This window comes from Molothrus aeneus, chromosome 2 (genome assembly GCF_037042795.1).
Source record: "Molothrus aeneus isolate 106 chromosome 2, BPBGC_Maene_1.0, whole genome shotgun sequence".
In the NCBI taxonomy this organism is placed as follows: Eukaryota; Metazoa; Chordata; class Aves; order Passeriformes; family Icteridae; genus Molothrus; species Molothrus aeneus.
In genome coordinates, this window is record NC_089647.1 from 99,030,289 (window position 1) to 99,047,669 (window position 17,381).

A 17,381-nucleotide genomic window follows, 5' to 3' on the forward strand; every position below is an offset into this window, starting at 1 on the left:
TCTTGTCTCTGGTGACTGGGTGATAACACCCAAGGGAACAACATAAAGTTGTGTCAGGGAAAGTTTACACAGGATATTAGAAAAAGGTTCTTCACCCAGAGGGTGGCTGGGCACTGGAATAGGCTACCCAGGGAAATGGTCACAGCTCCAAGTCTGAGAGACTTCAAGAAATGATTGGACAACACTGTCACCCACATGGTGTGACTCTTGGGGCTGTCTTGTGAAAGGCCAGGAGCTGGACTTCAATCATCCTTGAGTCCCTTCAAAGCAAATCCTCATATTTCTCTTCATGGAAGAGTGAATTACTTCAGAACTTTAAAAAAGAAAATTACCAGTTTTTGTTCTTTTGTTCCTTTGCAGCAGCCACCAGTAAGTATCTGGTAAATCATGATTCTTAGCTTAAAATACAGTACAGACTCAGCCTGCTTTGGGTGATGAATTCAATAAACTCCCGTTAATTGGAAGAAGTTCAGCTGAACTTAAAAACTTCAAGTCAAAGATGCCTGCACTATATGTTCACTGAGGCTTTTTAACTGCACTGAACTTTTAAAAAGTTAAATTGGCCTCCATGGAGCCTTTTCTCAAAAAAGGTCTGTACCAAAGCAAATTGAAACTTATCAGGATAGACCAATTAACACATAGTCTGTGGCAGAGAATACATAAACCCTCTAGACAAGAGAGGCCAAAGCCTCTGTCATTCTTACCATCACATTAATTACATTTACTGGAGACTGAACAGGTGGCAGCAGAGAGATTTGACAAAACAATTCCTTAGTGTGAAGCAGCCTAACACCTAAGGAAGCTGAACAGGGCAAAAAGAAATCTATGCAATTATTTCACAGCACTGCAAATTAATTGCACTTCCAATTCTCATGACACAGTTTTATTGGAATTTTGCAATTGTAATAATGCAGCAGAAAATCTGAAAGGAAATTCTCCTTTTCCTTCTAAATTGGGGTTTGAGGACTGCACACAGATTTTCATCGACAGCTGCTAATCCCAGACCATCAAATCCACAGTGGTGAAAAGATGCTCTAACAGCAGCTACAGGCAGCTTCTCTTCCCTCACTGGGGTACCTCCATAACTGCTTTAGCAAAGGACAGATGTTGTGCATGACCCAATTGAACACCCTTTTTTTTTGTTATGGCTTTGGGGAAGGAAGAGAATGTTGCACGCAAAATTCAGCGTTGATTAGAAAGCACTAACATTTGGCTGAGCAAACCCCAATTTAGCCCCCTGGGCCTGTCTGACCCACTAACCACTGCTTCCTAACTGCTCTGTTATGGCAAAGTCTGCCTGAAAAATGCAGAGCTTGCAGAGCAAAAGAATATGACCCTTACATCAGTCTTGAAACACTTCCTTAATGGCATACTATGAAAATCCCCATTCCCACACTCAAATTTATTGGTATTAAACTACACATTTGTAACAAAGATGTAACAACTGATGGAGCCTCTTTAATGACCCAACAGGGAATGCACTGAAGTATCAGACAAACATGTAACATCACTCAAATCAAGAAAATAAGTAGGAAGATCTTGTCTGACTAAGTGGAAGCGATGGGGGGAGAAAGCCATTTCAGAGTATTTTCAGAATTCAAAATGTACTGTCCCTGTGGTATACCACAGTATTTCTCCTCCAGACAGCAAACAGGTACCACCTACCAAAAGAAGAGATGCCTGTTTTGTTTCCACAACTTCCTTTCAGATATGCTTCCTTAAAACACAGGTCTTTCATAGGCTCTGGAGGCTCAGTGCTTGCCTAGGCTTTGTGCTTTCCTATAGATCTGCAACAGTAATGCCTGTACAAAAGAGAAGAGCATAAAAAGCAGGGGCAGGTAGATGGAACACATTGAGCCTTTATTTTCCAAAGCAACAGCAAAGGTACCAGAGTTTCATAAGAAGAAACATGCTAGCTGCACTTGAATTGCCTCTTGCAATACCATCAGCAACTTTATCAAGATCAGGTGCCCAGCTCAAGTCCCAGTTCTGAAGCATACACGAAAGCCTTCATCTTCTATTACCAAATACAAAAAAAAAAAAAATTCCATTCATCACCATGGAAGAAGGAAAATTTGAAGTAAGTACCAGTCACTAAATGCTCAGAAAACAAACAGCAAACAAAAGCCTCCAAAATAATAGCAAGTCTTGTGATTTTTTTTTCAGCATTCAAGGACTACAACAGACAATGGCTGGATAGGAGCAGGATCCAAGAGCAAAGATTTTGCAATGTTAAAGAACTAAGCATCTGCAGCTCTCTGAAGGACACTGATCCTTGCACAGAAAGCAAGGAGACATCAAAGAGATGCTCTCTAGAGAACATGAGACACCTTACACAGCTAGTGGGGGTTAATGGTATCTTGCAAAAATGTGATTCTTCAAAAAGGGTGAAGGGACTGCCATGTTTAGGTATTATAAGTGGTTAATGATTTTGTAGGAGCACAGAAGATTATGTTTAGTGACCTCTAATTTCTCATGTCTTCTAAAGATAAATTAGAACTTCAAAGGAAGAATCAGGGAGAACCAGAGCCAAAAACACAGCCTCTCTGTACAAGTCACACATTTGCTTTCCTTTCCAATCATCCCCAAGCTGAAGGAATGCCCAATACAAGCCTTCAAACTAAGGATCAATTTCATTTCACTGCAGAGACAATTCTTTCAGAGGGAAAAAAGGGGCTGCGTAACACAATGTGCATGTTAAACACTTTTTTCCCAAAAAATATTTCAGTTTTTTGAGAGAAAGACCTTTTAAATTCAATTATCCTGCCTGTTTGGATCAAAAAATAATCTCACTGGTTTTTGTTTTTCTGCCAACACCAACTTTTTAATCACTGTAAAAACAAACAAATGGTGAAAAAAGAAGAATATTCACTCCATCACCAGAGATCAGTCATGGAGGACCTTACCACTGTATGGCACAGCAGAACAAGGCAAGAGCATCAGGGCATCCAGGCACTGCACATGGGGAGAATTCGGGAAAACACTTCAGCAGCTGCCAATGGCTCCTGTCTGAAAAATGCCTTGGAAAACAAATAGCACAGCTCTCATATGATAGACCTTGAAACTGGCACTCTGTAGCTGTGACCTGATGGAAAGACAACCAGATGCAAAATGATCGTTTTCAAAAAGGTTTTACTGCATTTTTTTATGAAAACTCCTGTTCACCTATTACCCAGCCAACAAAGAAGGCCTGAAGAGACATTAAAATGGTGTCACCTACGTATAAAGAAAAAATAGGCACATCATCTAGCTCATGGGAACAAAAATCACCAGCAAGGGGCTTTGAGCCTTTAAACTGATGAAGCTTCCGTGGTTTGAGATTGAAACTCTGTTGCACTCTTGCTTTTCTTGAATTTCCCACACACAGATATAAAAGACAATACCCTTAAAGCTCAGAGGACTTGGATTTAATGCAGTAAACTCCTGGCAGCCCAATTATGTTAACTATTTTAGACACCCATGAGAAGAACAGCTTTCAGGTCAGTTATGCACACAAAGTTATCTTTTCACTGCCCATTTTCTACTCCCATAGTGCTGGCTTTCTGCAGATGGGACAGCACGAGACCCTGTCACCCCCCAAGCCCTGTGCCTTGATAGAGTCCCACCAAGGCTTGTGCTTTGTGTTAGCCAAGCCTGGGTCTCCTCCTCCTTCTTTATATGAGATGAGGGGTCTCATATAAACAGAAACACCCCAGTTACTGAGCTGATGGAATGGCAGGAAATGAACGATGTGCAAGCAAAGGGAAAGATTTAGCAAAGCCAAATACTGCTAGAGTTAATAATCATGTCCTAATTCAAACCAGGCTCCTCTAAAGCAGGTCAGGTTAATTTTAATTACTACGCAGTTTTTTTTTCTTGGCACGAGCCAAAGAGGTTCACATCAGAAGCACAGGAACCATTTGGGAGGCAGGAAGCTGCTGCACTTATCCTGTGAGGACCATGACCTGAATCAATTAGCATGCAGTGCTGCACATTTCCTTAAATCATCTCCAGTGCATACATTCCTGCTCTCACATCCAGGCTCACCATAGCTATGAGGGAAACAAAAGATGGTGCTGATGCTTGCTGGCAACTGCTGCCCTGCCTCTTCCACGTGTCTGCAGGGAACACAGCTGCTGGGGCCAACATTTGGGAAGGTATTCTGGAGCAAACTCCTCCCATGCAAATGCAGGTAAGCCCACACACAGCTTCATGAAGAGACTGAAGAGCTGGTGTTCCCAAGCAAAACTGGACATGAAAAAGTCTGCATGTGTGATTGAGTTAATGGCCAGTTTAGGGTTATGTGAACAGAGGTTAAGTTTAGGTTACTACATAATCCTGAGAGGACAGAAGCTACACAGCTGGGCAGAACACTGCCAGACTTGCACATTCTGCAACTTGTGCCATAGCACATACAGGGGCACTGTCATTACCTCTGATTACACCTACTCCACGGGGCTTGATGTAACCAAAGAGTGTGTCAGACAAAGAGTGTGTCAGCAGCCTGCACACACAAGGAGGGCCCTCTTATGCAATGTTACTGCTCCATCTGAAGAGCGTATTTTCCTTTGTACCTCATTAATAAAACAAACAAATAAAAGAACAAACAACAAAAAGACACCAGGAGAAAAAAGAATGCTTGTCTTCCTTCACACTAAGCCCAGAAAAGCCATATGAAGACCTTCCTCAAAAGCCACTCAGAAAGCATCACAGATGTCCAAGCCACAGCCTACACTTTGTCCTGGAGCCACAAAATCTCCTGATCATTCTGTTGTCTCACAGAAGGGATGCTGACAGTGAGTACACAGCTAAAAAGTGCTGGAATCCTGATCTCCTCCTCTCAAGCTTCATGTTTTGTGTCATTAACTTCAGTACTTAAGACAAACCCAGCTGCCTTGGCAGGTCACACTCAAGAAGAAAGGCAGTTTCTGAGAAAGTGCAAAAGCTCCTTAAAGTCATGATGACCTAGGGGAAGATTTTAAATTAATTGCCAGTATCTCCTAGCAGGAAGCACTGGCACAGTACATCCCAAGTGCTGTGGAAGGTCTGAGATGCAGCCTTGTCACCAGGGTGCCCTTCCCAGCTGTCCTCTTCAGGACAAAGCAGGGCACACAACAGCTGCCAAGCCTGATGGCTTCAAGTGTCACAGTTCCATCTGTGTCTGCCACAGAAGAGCACAGGCTACTGCTACAAGCCCACTCGTGACGTGGAAGTCACCTGAGTGCACAAAATGTCTCTGGCTGTACTGAATGCCTCTGGGACCACATGCAACAGCTCAGGATAAATTAAATTCTGGGACACTGCTGTGATGTCAGTGATTTAGCCTGACCCAAGAAAACAGTGTTAAAATGGCAAATAAAGGCAGCTTAACAATGCCAAGTGTAATGTCCTGCACCTGAGTCCAGCCCTGCATACAGGCCAGGTGATGAGTGGACTGAAAGCAGCTCTGCCAAGAATGACCTGAGCTGTTGGTGGATGAAAAATTGACTTTGAACCAGCAGAGTGCACTTGCAGCCCAGAAAGCCAGCTGTACTCTGGGCTGAATAAAAAGCAGCATGGCCAGCAGGTTGAGGGAGGCAAGTCTGCCCCTCTGCTCTGGCAGTATGATATCCCAGCCTGGAGCACTGCACCCAGCTCTGGGCTGCAGCATCCTCAAGGCAGGATGGACATCAACCCTTTGGAGCAGCTCTAGAGGAGGTTACAGAGATGATCAGAGGGCTGGAGATCCTATGAAGACAGGCTGAGAGAGCTGGGGCTGTTCAGCTTGGAGAAGAGAAGGCCTGGGGAGATTTCGTATCACCTTGCAGTACCTGAAGGGAGCCTACAGAAAAGATATGGAGGGACCCTTTACCAAGGAGTGTAGTGACAGGACAAGGGGTAATGCTTTAAACTGAAAAGAGGGCAGGTTTAAATTAGATACTGGGATGAATACCTTTACTGTGTGGGTGGTGGGACTCTGTAACCAGGTCTCCCCAGGAAGTTGTGGATGCTCCATCCCTGGAAGTGTTCAATGCCAGGCTGGATGGAGCTCTGGTCTAGCTGAAGATGTCCCTGCCCACGGCAGGGGAATTTGAACTGGATAATCGTTAAGGCACCTTCCAATCCAAACCATCCTACAATTCCATGATTTTTCTCCTATGTTTAAACTTGGATAGGGAGAATAAATCTCTCTCCGTTGAGATCTAAGAACCACATGCAAATGCAAAGCTCAAGTGTCAGAGCAATGAAGCATATGTAACAAAAAGCTTGACATATTTTCTGAGTAAGGCAATAGAAAACACTTTATTTACAAGGTACAGGAGCCAACATAAGGGATGTTTCACACATGCAGAAGAAGACAGACTACTGACCATGTGGGAAGTGGGCACAGCAGTCACGCTCACCAACACATATGGAAGGAAAAAGGCATGCTTCCCTCCTACTAATCTTACCAGTCTCTTCCCTAAAAAACAAGAGTTTTAAGGACCAAGTATTTTTAAAAGGATTACAGTAGACGAGAACTTAAACAAGCATGATGGCATTTTCTGAATTTATAAACCTGCCTTATATGATGGGAAAGAGAAAGGAGTGCTTTGGGAACTCACATTTTGGCTGGAGAACTGCTTTTCCCCTTCTGCGTTGTCTTATGAAGTCCACTGTCCTGGTTTAGGAAGGGCACTCCCCAATATAGTACTCCCACTAGAAAGAAAATAAACCACTCCCCTCCTCCCCCACTCTGGTGGGAAACAAAAGGCAGAGATTATGGGTTGAGATAAGAACAAGTTACTAGAAACAGCAGCAAGATAAGAAAAGGAACAGTACCAGTAACAACACTAATAAAAGAAGTGTATAACAGGCAAAAATGCTCACCAAGCCTGGGACAGTGAAAAACAGTGGCAGACACCCTCCACATGCCACACTTCCCCACCCCACAAGCCATGCCCACCTTCCTCCCAGGAGCAGGAGTCCCTTCCTTCTATCCCTGGCAGTGATGTAGGTGGTACAGAACAACAACTTAGATGCACCCACACAGCTCCAGGCTCTGCCCCCTCATGGCTACTGCAAAGAAAATACCAAAGAAAGACCAGAAAATACTGGCCAAAACCAGGACATCCTCATCAGTCTCTTCTCAGGAGTCCTCCACAGAGAGCCCCATCAGCAGGCCAGAGGAATAACTCATGAACAAGGATGCTACACTTCCAAGTAACTGGTGGGGTTTCTTTGGGTTCTTTTCTTTTGGGTTCTTTTCCATTCTCATCCCTCAGCTAAACCCTAACAACTCTGTGGCAAATAAGGGACATTTCTAATTCTCTAACCACTTTGAACATAGTTCTTTCTAAAAGGGTAGGTAATCTTCAGAAAGCAGATAGCTATCCTACAGCCATCATACTGACCAATCAGGTATCTCTACAGCCAAAAAATACCAATGCTATCTAAGATCAACTAATCAAACATGAAACAAAGCATTTTTATCAACTAAATGCGTTTTTGCAAGGAAGACAAGTAACTAGTGCTGACTAAATGCCAGGTAACTACCCTGGCATTTTCCTGAACCTTTTTTTTTGCATGTTCTTATAGGAATGGAAGACTCAGTGTGCAGTAATTAACACAGTTATATGTCAGGTTTTAACAGCAGCTGGGACATTTCCATTAGCCTTGGCAGCAACACTTAATATTCCACATGTGCCATGCCTTTTTGTTACTGTGGAAATAGAAATCTGACACTCCAACCTCCCCCCAGTAAAGCACTTAATTTTGCTTTAAGAAAGTGTCTCTTGACCTTCTGTTTATTTTAAAGCTGTTTCTTTTAAAGTCTCTCCTGTTTTCTGTCTCTCAGAGAGGTACATCACTTACTTGGAAGCACAAGTCACAGTCACAGCTGTGCTCACCTACCATGTGTGAAAAACCAGCAAGCGCTTCTGGATGTCACTTCATGGAGAAAGTCTTCAGTGGAGGATCAAATGCCAACAGGAATGAGGGGGGCAGGGAATTATCTACCCACACACATCCCTGCCCACAAAACCTAAAACAGCCTGGAGGGAGGGAAGGAACAAGGTTTGACCATGATATCCAGCACTTCCTCTCTGCGAGGATAATGGGAAGAGCCTAAACCATTCTGGACAAGCTGGAAAGCTGATGGTTATGGGAAAATATTCAGCAGATTTTATAATGACAGCCATAGGAAACATCAAAAATCCACAAATAAAGTTTTACAGGAAAATAAAATCATTTTAATGAAATCTGCAGACTGTTTAAGGATGAAACCAATTGAGTCTTGAGTCGTGCTGCTACCTCATTTGTGTTTTGTTTCAGTTCCACCCACTCCTCAAATACCTACCTTCAGTCTGCCACAGCTACTTTAAATCAGTGTTCCCAAGAGTTTTTTTACTCCTTCCTTATTCTGGTTTTTGGTTTTTTTTCTGAGGTTTCCACTGGTGAATAAAAGGAATTGAGTATGTGGTAGATTACAGCAATTTCTCAAGCTTGGTGTTGCATGCATATCAGTGGCAAATAACAAGATAACATGAAAAATGTCAAAGAATTTCAGGAGAAGGTTAAGTAAGTATCTATGAAGTATCTATTGTACGCTTCTCCTAGATAAAGTTTGAGGAGAAAAACAGGTATTTTCAAACTGTTTAAAAATAATTTAAAGGGAGAAACAAAAAATTGCAGGCTAAACCCAGCAATTATTACTTAACTGGATATTTTTTATTCCACATCATTATTTCTTAAAGTCTCCAGGCATAATCTGAATTGGGGGATTTTCATCAGACAACTACCAAGCATGAGAAACCACCACTTCAATTTCAGCACAGTATGGGGAAATGTCTGTGAAGTGAAGGTATACATTGCATAAGGGAAATAATTACTAACACGGGCTACATCAGCCACACATAGCAAAGCCCCCTCTGCACTGCATTCCTTGCATTGGCTGATGCAAAACTTTGGCTCAGTGTAACTGTTATCAGCTTTAGTACCTAATAACTTCCCTGGCTGGAGAGCAGGCAGTAACAGACAATTGTATGGACTGGATTCTGTTACATCCCCTTGACATGGCATGACAAATATCTCAGAGATTTCAAGGCTTTTGTACCTGTGCCCGTTACAGAGCACGAGCAGATGTTGCATTAAGTGTTCTTGTTTTCACACCTTGCAAGTCGTGGGTTCTTGACAGATGTGCTGGAGCAGATCCCTGTGCTTGCACCAAAAGAACTCCAAAATACTCCCACTAGACATCTCTATTTCCTCATGACTGCTTTTTTTAAAATGCATGCCTAAACAGCTCAAGAAAAGCATTTAATTTCCCACAAGGGAAGTTCCATGTGGCAGACTTATTTTCAGCTGTGTGCTTAACAAATACAAAAACTCATTTTACGCTTTTATTTGGGAAAGTGCACGACATTTATGTCAACACAGTTTTGGTAACAAAAGCATAAGTTTAGACACAAGTAGCAATCACTTAAAACCTTCCAAAAGTTATTCCTTCAAAAAAAAATAAAACAAAGAAAAAGAAAAGTACAAATATAAGATACAGAAAACACAGAGAACAAGTAAATTAAAACTACTTTAGTAAAGAATTTACAAAAAAGTATTGAAGATCCAGCCAGTGTTCTGCACTAGTTCAGACTTGCACGGTGTTTGTTGGCATGGTGTGTGCCAAGGACTCCATTCCAGAAAATCCTTACAGAATTTTGCAGAACCTTGAACTTAAGAAATCTTAAAAAGAAGTCTTAAGTTGATGAAAGCACTGTCTTATGCCATGAAACATTTGTGCCCAATCAGAAAACACATATAAACCCACAGAATTAAAAAAATGTGTGAAATCTCTCTTGAAGTGATAGCTAAGACCCAACAGCAGCCAAGTGGGCTCCCAAAGGGTGTCAGCAGGTGACTGCAGGCAAATAATGCTCACCTGCACCCAGCAGCTCCCCTGATACACACTCAGCATTAGGATGAGAAGCCTCAATGAATCTGTTAGCATGTAAGCTGGCAAAAACACAGACTAAAGGGTAAAGCCAGACATTGGAGAGTCCCAGTCAGCTGTGCCTTGCTGGCAGCATGGGGCAGTCAGATTCCTCCCCAGTTACCCATCAGGGCAGGCTCCACTGCCCCAGCTCAGCAAAACAACCAATAAACCCAAGTGTTTGTTTCCAATATTGAGAAAACCAGCACACTACTCAAAACATAAACCTCCTCTGGCTGAACTCCCATCATTTACTCTGGGTTTGGATCTCCTGACCAGCTGCATTGTTAACACAAGGTGTCCTTTCTGTTTATCCACAAACCAGCACCTGGAAGGCAAGCCAGCTGCTTCCTTACTCCTGCAAAACTTTTGCCCTGTTTGCCTTCAGTGCAATCCAGCTCTGATTTATGTATGGTTTACACCAGGGCAATTCTTGTATTTCCACTGGCATTGAAGGAGTGTATTCAAAGACAAGAGCTTTAGGCTGCAATATGCAATGATTGCTCTATGCACTTAACAGATATTAAAAAAAACCCAAACAAAATTATGAAGGCTCTATCTTACATTGGATACTTCAAATCAATTCATGAAATCCAGTCTTGCTCATGATCCAAGTCCCAGCTAGCTTTGAACCACAGTCCTTTTCAACATCTCCCCACAGGAAAAAAAAATTTAAAAAATTAAAAAAATATTAAAGTACATTTCTGAAAGTCCTTCTCTGTACATATAATTCTAGGCTACAATTTCCAAGTGTGACATGCACACAACTATCAAAGCATAAAACAAATATGCCCAAAAGTGATGCAGAGAAAGGCACTGAGGTTTGTATCTATTGATAGCTCTGGGGCTGGCACATCCTTCTGTTAATGAAACATAAGCTCCATTCACATTTTGAAATTTGCTGCTCATCAAAGAGCTCCAAAACCAGGGACAACAAAAGATGTTGAATTCTCATAGCTCTTTGTGTTGCTTGTAAATGTTTCCCAAGCCACAACTCCCCATGCAAGCTTTTGAGCCTAAAACCCAAGAGACAAATAATTATGGAGAGGAAGACTGCCAAAGCACCAAGACAGAACAGCAAGAGAAAGCAACAAACAGCTAAGAATTAAGTGGTACAGAGGATGGTACCTATTTGTTACACTGAATGGTGACATCTCCACTGATGCCCACTGTTCTTACAGGGGAGGGGTGACAGGATTTGGACTGGCACAGCCATCCCTGCACCAAAGCTATCTCAAATTCATGCCTGCCTGCAGAATAAAGGCTGGGAAAGGATCAGGAGACCTGGATTCCTCTCTGGGTACTGTCAGGTCAAGTTTGCTTCCTTTGGACCACAGGCTACATTGCACATGACCTGGAAGAAGCCAACTTATGAGATGGATGTGATGGGCTCTGTTTTGCCCTTTGACCACTGTGGGTATTGACCCAGTAATCCTCCCTGCACAGGATTCTGCACCTCTACAGAGAGAAGCTGCAGCTCAGCTGGGACCCATCACTCGAATACAACCATCTTTAATGTTCCACACAGAAACTAAACTATCTTTCCTTACATTTGCTCACACCAATGCAAACCCAGAGGCACTTGTACACAAATGGATTTCAAGGAACCAGCCAGGAGAACAGAAAGAATCTTGATTTCTATCAAACCAATGCAGCCACAAGCGTGCTTAAGCAAACCCTGGAAAATGACCTCCCAAATGTCTCACCACACTGGAACCCCAGCAGGATCCCATGTGCTCCATCATCTTCCACAACATTAACACTGTGGGGCCACAAAGAGACTGAGTTTTCCACAGGTGGGCTCGAGGAAGGAAGGCAGCTCCCATGGCTCCGTGCAAGCACTCGGCGCCTCAGCCGGAATGGCGTGAGGAGCTGCACACAGGGGCAAGGGCTGTGGGGCAGGCACTCATGGGGACCAGCTGTGTGCATGCATGGGGAAAGGCAAAGGGCACACACAGCTGGGGTGCCATGGGGGAGGGCAAACAGAAGAGAAATCCATCAGTGGGAAGAGCAGCCATTGTGGGGAGCCAGGTAACGCAGCAACGCACAGCAGCTCCCCAGCAAATGCTCTGCTTCAGGGAAATGTCACTGGATACAATGCTCTCCCACTTCTGAAAAGACCACTTCTAACCAAAATCTATCAGTGGAAATACAATAAGAGGAGTTATTTTGCATCTGCCTTCAACAACTGTGTACCTCAGAGAAAAAAAAATCCTCACTAATGAAAACGTGCACCACTCAGATAACGTGATACTGCTGTATGAGGAAAAAAAGAGATACCAGAAAGTGGGCTTCACTGGGTTTGGTTTCAAGGTTTTTTTCACCTTATCCTGAAATGGACAGTGGACTTAGTTTTTTAGAGTAAGGACTTTAGATATTACTAAATATTGTTCAGAGAAGTTGTGGATGCCCAATCCCTGGATGCTCCTTCCCTGGAAGTGTTCAAGATCAGGCTAGGCAGGGCTTTGAGCAAGTGAAAAGATGTCCCTGGACATAGCAGAGGGGTTGGATTAATTGATTTTAAAAGCTCAAACCAAAATATGCTATGATTAGAAGACACCTGGAGACTTCAACTGGTTTTAAAAATTCCATAAACACTCTGAAAAAGACAGGCAATCAGGCACTGACAGTTCAGACCTCCCAGGGATGCAATTTCTCATCCAGTATGTTTTTCTGAAATGTAACAATTCAAGATCTATCAGACACAGAATTAACACACAGGATGGAGGATATCCTGTATTACAGAACCACACACTTAAAAAGAGAGGATGAGGAAGAACCTGTAAATATAGTGAAAACACAAATTGTTTAGGATACACACCATTTTCTCCTCCACCCCCTTCTCAGACAAGAAGGATTACAGTAAGAAGGCAAATTAAGTACCTTTTAACAGCACAAACAGGTACTGTGGAGATAGAGGAAGGACAGCAGTACAAAATATTGTATTTCACAGGTTTTATAAGAAGACAAATTGAATATTAGTTTTTTTCTTTTAATAAGAATAAGGTTAAATATGTTTAAGAGGTGTATGATTTAAGAAAATATGGACTACACCACTTGGCAATTAAATCCAGCCACCCTTAATGACCACAGCTAATCATATTTTACTATTAATGTTAGACAGTAAAGATTTCAGCTCCTAACTGAATGAAATGTATATCTGAATAGAAAGAAAGTAGACTGAGTCTCTTTCAGGATTTGCCCCCAACTGTTAATAAGAAGAAAGACTGGTTTAGGTAATATTTGAACCTACTTCAGACACATTTAGTGTAAAAGCAAGGACCATTTCTCTGGGTGGCAACAGCCCCTAAGCTGGAACTCCTGAAGATAATGCCTACAAGAAAGGGATGGTCCGTACTAGGATGCAGGGAGGAACTACAGGGACACAGAAGCAAGTACTGCTGATGGAGCTGGATGGGCTGGAGAAAGTGTGAAGGACAGGAGATGGCCCCAGTGTGACACCTCTGGGAATTCCCAGGTCTTTAGGCTCCACAAGGCAGCAGTTCCTGCAGGGGACTTCAAAGAAACGGGACTAGAACCCATATAAAGACGGGCAAAATTTCATCCTCTGTTTGCAGACAGCATTCTCCTCAATATCTCTTTTCCAAAAACCAACCAACCCAAATATAATATATATACCTACACTGCTCCAGCCACTTTTTTTTTCTTTTAAGTAAAAAGCAACAACTTAGAGAGTACAAAGAAGAAAAAGCGTAAAATTACGAAAACACACAGTTCCCAAGAAATGATGTTGTATCATCCTTTTCAAACCTTCAGGAACCAAAACTTTTTTGCATTTTTTTGTTCATTTTGTAAAACAACAGCCCCCCTCCCCACCTTCTAATTGAAACACTATGTTTTAGAGAGTGTGTGCCACAATGCCCATGGGTGGGACTTCTCACAGGAGATGCACCAAGCAATGCACTGGTCATTACTGAGGACCCTCCATCCAGCCAGTGCAAACCCTATCATACGGTGCTGGCAATAGGGTGCCCAAATTTCAGAAGTGCTGAGGGAGCCAAAAGCCCAAAGAGCAATAATGACTGCAGAGAGCTCTCAGCCTCCAAAAAGGAAAACAAAAAACCAGCCTGGGTAAGCCAGTCCTACACAAAAGTTTTGTGTGAGCAAGGACAACTCAAACTGTCTTAATGAGAAGCAGTCTAACACATCCCTGCCATCAGGTCAGGAAGCTCAATAACTGCACCGGGGCTCCACACAAGGCCTGGTGAGACAATCACATCAGCCTCAGTCTACCTAATGCCAAGGCAACAGTTATGCAATGACAGAAACAAAACGTTGTATTCATGGGGGACTGGATGACCAGCTGACAAAGGCTTCTTTTTGTGACTTCTTTTTGAAGTACTTTATATGAAATTTCTGCTCCAAGTCCCCTCTCCTGACTGACGAAACTGCCATTAACTCAGGCACAGCTTGGTCATCCAACAATGCTTCTAAGCAAAGAACTCAGCAGACCTTGGAATTTTGTGTTGTTTTTATTATCATTATGAGCAAAATGTTCAAGAAAAGTTTTCTTGTCTTTACTCCCCTTTTCCCAACTGCTACATTTAGGACAACACCTTCTATATGGACATAAATTATGTACTTCACATACTGTTGCATTCTCACAATGTGCAAGATTAACTTTAGTGGGTTTTTAAGATTATTACAGCTGAAATAAAGATGGGCTTCTTCTTAAGATTAATCACTTACGAAGATTTAAAACAGCGTTTTGATTTCAAACTGCTAACAGTGTAATTCACTGAAGGAAAACCAATTTCATACACTTAGCAGCAAAGACATTTAAGAACAATTTTACATGGAAATCAATACTCTTCCCTTAATAAGAAAGTAAAAACATTCCTTTGTTTCTATCCCTCTTCCCTCCCTATTCCAAGATTTATTGGACATCAACCCATGCCAGGAAAAGTGTAAGTTAGGAAGAAGATAGTAAGATGTAGACAAGAGGAGAGGCTGCCCACTTTGCAGTTTCATTTAATATCAAAAGTTCACACAGGAAAAGAATACAGCTAATACAGCTGGTTGGTTTGTTTCAACCATCAGAGCTGCTGAGGCTACAGGAACCAGTATTTTACTGTGCACTAAAAGGGGTGTAGCAAACTTCTAAAAAGCTTAGTAAAAAGACATTAATACTAGAGGAGTCTGATCTTCACTAAGCTAGGGAACAAATCAGTTAATAAGCATTTGGGAATTAGGTGATGCGAATTAATTTAACAAAGTAGCAACCACAGGAATTCCGTCAGCTTCCTTTAGCTTTGGCTGAGTAATTAATTTTTTTCTTCTTAATTAAAACCAGAGAGAGTGCCAGCATCAGTATGTGCATATTAACACTCGGGCACGCACTGATAGCTCTGCTTTAGCAGTTGCAACCTCTAAGCAATAATATGCCAATGGCAAACCAGACCAAAGATAGAAAAATACAGCTCTATCTTTTCTTTTCCCAAACCTCCCAACTTTGACTACTGCTTAATTAATTTGGATGTGTTGTTGGTTGAAAGAGAGCTCGCGGGAAGCAGCCCATATACTGAAGTCCCACGCAGAAAGGATGGGAGTGCTGAAGATGAGTGCTGACTGCCGAGGGACACCACGGACCTTTCCCTCGCCAGGGCCCCATTTCTGCTCCCGTTAACACCCTCACGCAAGCGCTACCCTCCCCGTAAGTTTGGGAACAAAAGTTGCCCCTCTCCACCCATACCCAACTCCCTCCAGCGCTACCGAGGGAACAGCGCACCGCGTTACCCCAGTGCCCGCAGGATTCCCCAGCGCTCACACCCAATAACTGCATCACGCCCGGCACACGGGAGTGCTCAGCACCTCCACTCTCCTGCCTGTGTCCCGAGGCCATTCCCCCTCTCCTGACCAAACTTCGCAGCCCAGCAAAAGCTGACCCGCACCTCTGGGGACGGGGGTCTGGCGAAGAGGGGCTGCGCCCCTCCTGCTCCGCCCTATGCCGAGGGGCAACCGGGGAACACCGAGCCAGTCCCCAGCGCCGGGCGGCGGCACCGAGACCCGCGGAGAGCCCCGGGCACGCTCCGGCCGCCCCTGCCCCGCCGAATGCGCCTCTTCCTCGGCTTCTCAGGGATGGACCACGGGATGCAGAAGCTCCGGGCCGGCTGCGTACAACCGCCTCCGAAACTACAGATCCCGCATTCTGCATTGTTATCATCATCATCGTCCACATCAATGATTTACTTTCAGAGGAAGGGAGCGCTCTGCAGCTGGCGAGCAAGGTCCCGTTGTTCCGCCGGACAGGGTGTCCCTGCGCCCGTCCCCGCTCCCGCTCCCCTGAGCGGAGTTTCCGCGGCAGCGGCGCCGAACGAGGCGGGCGGAGGGGCGGCCGCTCCCCCTCCCCGCGCCGCCGGGGCGCTCAACAGGCGGCTCCGCTACCGCTGCCCCCGCCGGGGCTGCTCCGCACCTGCCCCGCGCCCACCCTCCCGCAGCCGCGGCTCCCCTGCGGTCCGGGGCGCGGGCTCTGCCGCAGCCGCGCTCGCTTACCCATGGCCGGCTCGCGTGGTCCGGGCGGTGCGGAGGGCGCAGGGCAGGGGCTCGCTGTGCTGTGCCGGGCTGTGCCGTGCCAGGCTGGGCTGGGCTGTGCTGGGCTGGGCTGTGCCGGGTGAGCGGGCTGGCGGCGGGCAGCGGCCGCAGCTCTCGCAGTGGCGGGCTCGGTTGGGCTCGCCTGCGGCGGGAGCGGCGGGAGCGAGGGGCGGGAGGGGCTGAGGGGCTGAGGGGCGGGGCGGCCCCGCCTGCACCGCCCCAGGGGCCCGGCCGGTCCGGCCGCGCGGGGCAGCGGGCACAGCGCCCCCCCGCGGCCGCCGCCCCGCGCGGGGGTCGCGCTCGGTTCCGCCCCCGTGACATCCCCGTCCTCCTCCAGCGAGACATCCCCGTCCCCGGGGGCTGCCAGGGACGAGCCGCCGCGCCGCGGGCAGGCAGAACCCCTGACCCTCTCGCCTGGGAAACCTTGGGAACCTGAGCTGCGGGCACCCTTGACCTTCAGAGGCACCTGCCCCCTAATGTTTCTCTGTGACAATGGCAAGGGCACTGTGTGCTCAAACACAACATCATTTCATTCATTACTGTCCGTACCCGTGCTCAGCAATGTGATTCTTATCTTCACAGCCCCTTCGGAAGCGTCTCATGCCGCTCCCCAGCGTCACGCAGCACTGCGGGAGCTGCCACCGGAGCGGCGTTCCAGGCACACAGCCGTGCAGGACGGTGCGCGCAGGCACTCTGCCACTCCTTAGGCACTGCGAGGAATGTGTCTTGGCTTTGGGAAAATTCGGTGAACGGGACCCTGGAAGTAACAGACCAGGTAGTTCGGGGGCATAAGGGTGGCTTCTCCCTCAGGAGATTACCGGTAGCCCCTTCCCCACACCTAGAGATGTTGGAGGTAAAAATAACAGTGTCACACAGGAGTGATCCTTCACAGACACTGAAGACAGGT

The 17,381-nt window shown here is 45.2% G+C and overlaps 1 protein-coding gene across 3 annotated transcripts in view; it reads right to left on the reverse strand.

The window, feature by feature from the left end:
- GPM6B (glycoprotein M6B) overlaps window positions 1-16,636 on the reverse strand; it is a 107,052-nt gene extending 90,416 nt beyond the window's left edge. For all 3 annotated transcript variants that reach the window (XM_066545370.1, XM_066545367.1, XM_066545369.1), the window contains exon 1: window positions 16,436-16,636. In XM_066545370.1, the coding sequence (XP_066401467.1) occupies window positions 16,436-16,439 (4 nt within the window). In that variant the 5' untranslated portion in view covers window positions 16,440-16,636. The remainder of the gene's footprint in view (window positions 1-16,435) is intronic.
- Between the last annotated feature and the right edge of the window lie 745 nt (window positions 16,637-17,381).